We start from the raw sequence: 3935 nt of genomic DNA, 5'->3' as shown, positions 1-3935 counted from the left end.
CATTGCACCGATAAAGTGATCTGAAACGAGTTGCATTAAACACAACTTAAGGAAATGATGAACTGACCTTCACGCCACAAACAATGAACGTTGCATGATCTCCAGGCTCAGTGCTCTGCGGTGGAGTCAGATGGGCAGAATGCACGAAGAAGAGGAAGTGAATGTAGTTTAAAAACATTCAGACTATCAGTTCCGATCTTTCCTGACAGCTACAACCAGTGGCTTTTTCTTTTCCTATGTCTCTCAGCCTCAAATGTGCTCAGTTTGTGCTGAACGATTCTTTGGAAACGCATGTATAAAAATGTGCAGATTTGATAGTAATGCAGCCATTTGATGCAGTATCGTTTTCAAAGGAAGATAAATCAAACAAAGGAAATGGGTGGACTGAGAAATGAGATGCGAAACTTTCACTGTATAGTAAATGTGACTCTTGCATGCAAGTATGAGGTCAGGTGTTTCCACTCCATAAGACTGTTGACATACACATATAGGGAAATGTTTTTGCATACAGTTGCATTTGCTTCTGAAACACATTAGACTCTGGACATTCATCACAGAATACAAAATAAAATGATTTTAACTTTTTATCTCACAATTCACTGACTTTTTTTCTTTTGCAATTCTGATAGAAAAGGTCAGAATTCTGACTTTTTATGTTTGCGGCACAGAAAAAAAAGTACAAAGGTTTATAGCTCGCAATTCAGACATTTTACATCTCAGAACTGTGAGTTTATGTCTCATGTTAATTTAAACTCCTAATTATGAGCTACTACTATTAACTCACAGTTGGGAGCTTTTATTGGAATTTAAGAAAAAGTCAGAGTTGTGAGAAATAAACTCAGGATTGCGCGGAAAAAAGTCTGAATCATCAGACATAAATTTAGAATTGTGAGATAAAAAGTTTTTTTATGCCGTGTGAAAACAAGATTCCATAGAAAAGTCTCCATATTAAAGAATTGTTTTTGTAAATTTTCTTTCCAATGGACAGATTTTTTGCCACAGATTTATCAGTGAAGCATAAATGTTCTATTAAGAAATAAATAAAATGAAAGAATAAAAAATAAAGTTAACAATAAATACAGAAAAGAATAAATGAAGGGGAAAAAAGTAATACAAAAGTAAATTCAGGAGTGAATTTAATTTGAAAAATAATTGTATTTGTTTTATCAATTCATTTCTTTTCTTTTCTTTTAAATTTTAGGTTTGGGACCCCACATCCGTCAGATCTCTTTTTAAAATAAACCAGGACACGTCAGTGTTAGAAAAGATTGAAATGAATTTATTAATTTTTTCACATTTCTTTAGAGAAATCAGTTACATTTTTTTTCTTGATCTCCAAAATGAAGTATTCATCAATCAGCAGAGAACATTTCACATATACTTCAAAATAAATACATCATCTGCTCTCTGCTGCAGTAGGACGTCACTTGCAGGGGGAAAAATACTACTTTAAAACCTGCACTACAAACTGCTCTATAAGTACAAAGACTTAAAAATGACAGCAGGCAGGACGGGCCACAGACAGACACAGGACGGCGCCACCACCACCCCTTTATATCAGAGCAAAGGGCTTACTCCAGGGTTAAACTGTCCCGTAAGTCACGGTATTGAGGAGAAAGAACACTGTGCAAACTCTTCACTTGTTATTTTCCACTCGCTCGTAATGTCACACACACACACACACACACACACACACGGGTGTTTGTGAATGGCAGAATGAGAACCTCCGGCTGTAAGCATATATGTATCATAAAACCACAGTAACGTCTACTGGCTGAACGATCTCTGCACTGGTACTTCCTGTTTCACAGCCCCGTTCCCTTCATGCCCCTCTCTGTCCCTGGAGGTTGGGGAGGTGGGGAGAGTGGAGTTGACAGGATCTATTTACATCACTTCCTGTAAGTGCTGGAGCAGCACGGGACGTGTCTGTAGGCCTCTTCATATGGACACCTCATATTCTCTCGTATCCTGTGCAATAAAAACACAGGAAAATTACATGTATGTTAGCATAATGGAGGATCTTCTAATGTGTGATCATGGAAACGCTGTTGCAGTATCACTAGAGCATCCTGGGTGCTCGTTATGTGGTTTAGGATGGTTACTAGGTTGTTGCTAGGGTGTTTTGAGTGTTTTCTATTGCTAGGGTGATCTTGGTTTCCAGGTTGGCGCTATGTGGTTTCCAAGGGGTTCTAGCTGGTTGCTTTGGAGTTACTAGGTGATTGCTAGGTTGTTTTGAGTGTTTTCCATTGCTAGGGTGATCTTGGTGGTTTCCATGGTGGCGTTATGTAGTTTCCAAAAGGTTCTGGTTTGTTGCTAGGGAGTAACTAGGGGGTTGCTAGGGTTTTCAGTTGCTATGGTAATCTGGGGGATTTCCAAGGTGTCGCTATGTGGTTTCCAAGGCATTCTGGCTGGTTGCTAGGAGTTACTAGGTGCTTGCTAGGGTGTTTTGTATGTTTTCCGTTATAATCTGGGTGGTGCTATGTGGTTTCCAAGGGGTTCTGACTGGTTGCTAAGAAGTTACTAAGTAGTTACTAGGGTGTTTTGAGTGTTTTCAATTGCTACAGTGAGCTGGGTGGTTTCCAGTGTGGCGCTATGTGGTTTCCAAGGGGTTCTGACTGGTTGCTAAGGAGTTACTAGGTGGTTGCTAGAGTGTTTTAAGTATTTTGAGTTGCTACGGTGAGCCAGGTGGTTTCCAGGGTAGCACTATGTTTTTTCCAAAAGCTATGTGGTTTTCAAAGGATTCTGACTTGCTAGAAGTTACTAGGAGGTTGCTAAGGTGTTTTCAGTTGCTAGGGTGATCTGGCTGGTTTCCAGAAGTTACTAAGTGGTTACTAGGGTGTTCTGGATCGGTGGCGCTAAGTTGTTGCTAGGTGGTTGCTCAGATGTTTTGGATGATTCTTATGCAGTTGCTATGGTGCTCTGGGAAGTTTGCCAGAGCAGAACAATGTAGTGGTTCTGGGTGGTTGCTAAGTAGTTGGTAGGCGGTTGCTAGGGTGTTCTGTGAGATTCTCACCCCTCCAGTCTCATAGAGAGGGTTGTCAAACTCGGTTTCCACGGTGATCTGGCTGTAGGGATGCGGATACATCAGAGGAAGTCTCAGGTTTGAATGATAGCGGCACCTGAGGAAGAGAGAAGAGAGTTTGACGGGCTTAAGCGCAGCACATGTTCTGGTGTTCATGCTGTTTTATCATTACGATTCAAGCCATTACACGCTTTATGAAGAAACCAATCTCATTTCACAAGCGGTGGCTCTAAGAACCGTTTCATTAGTACAAGTAGCTTGGAGCGATCTATTAAATCAGAAACAGAACATGTGTAAGTGCCCATGAACATGGCAGCTCTTTACTGTCGTACAGTTAGTAAATACTAAAGAGCTGTGCTCACATTAGACTGTCTGTATGGCTCACCTGGTGACGTAGATGTAGGTTCCTCCCAGTAAAACAGACACTAGCAGCACCAGGATAAATATTGCTAGAGCCATACTTCCCCCATCAAAAGAAGAGTCTGCCGCCGCCTCAGCCACTAGACAAGATACAAGGATGATATACATTAATAATTCATTTCCACTTGCATTACCCTCTACAACTATCAAACATTATAAATATATAATCTCTCTCATAGAGTAACAATGCACTTTTGCTGCTTGTGATATTAAAAGGTAGACACTTTACAATATAAAAGATACGATATAAAAAAAAACTAAGCCTTTGCTTAAATTAGTACATTAAAAATAAAACTTACCCTCTAGTGCATGATTGCTAGAGCATTCATGATTGGCTGAAATATATTAGGTAAAAATGAGTATATTTAATACATCAGCATTTAATGTATAATATTATAATCTAATAAACAATATATATATATATATATATATATATATATATATATATACACACACACACACACACACATACACACACACACATACACATACA

General features: G+C 39.2%; 1 protein-coding gene across 1 annotated transcript in view; it reads right to left on the bottom strand.

The window, feature by feature from the left end:
* Positions 1-1329: 1329 nt before the first annotated feature.
* LOC107567743 (seizure 6-like protein) overlaps positions 1330-3935 on the bottom strand; it is a 50792-nt gene continuing 48186 nt past the window's right edge. Inside the window, exons 13-16 of the mRNA XM_016253480.1 lie at positions 3742-3777; positions 3408-3522; positions 3014-3119; positions 1330-1968 (exon numbers count right to left, since the gene is read on the bottom strand). Coding sequence (XP_016108966.1) covers positions 1939-1968; positions 3014-3119; positions 3408-3522; positions 3742-3777 — 287 coding nt within the window. The 3' untranslated portion in view covers positions 1330-1938. The remainder of the gene's footprint in view (positions 1969-3013; positions 3120-3407; positions 3523-3741; positions 3778-3935) is intronic.

Source organism: Sinocyclocheilus grahami, unplaced genomic scaffold (assembly GCF_001515645.1).
Source record: "Sinocyclocheilus grahami isolate Dianchi unplaced genomic scaffold, SAMN03320097.WGS_v1.1 scaffold1186.1, whole genome shotgun sequence".
In the NCBI taxonomy this organism is placed as follows: Eukaryota; Metazoa; Chordata; class Actinopteri; order Cypriniformes; family Cyprinidae; genus Sinocyclocheilus; species Sinocyclocheilus grahami.
This window is presented reverse-complemented; position numbering and strand designations above follow the sequence as displayed.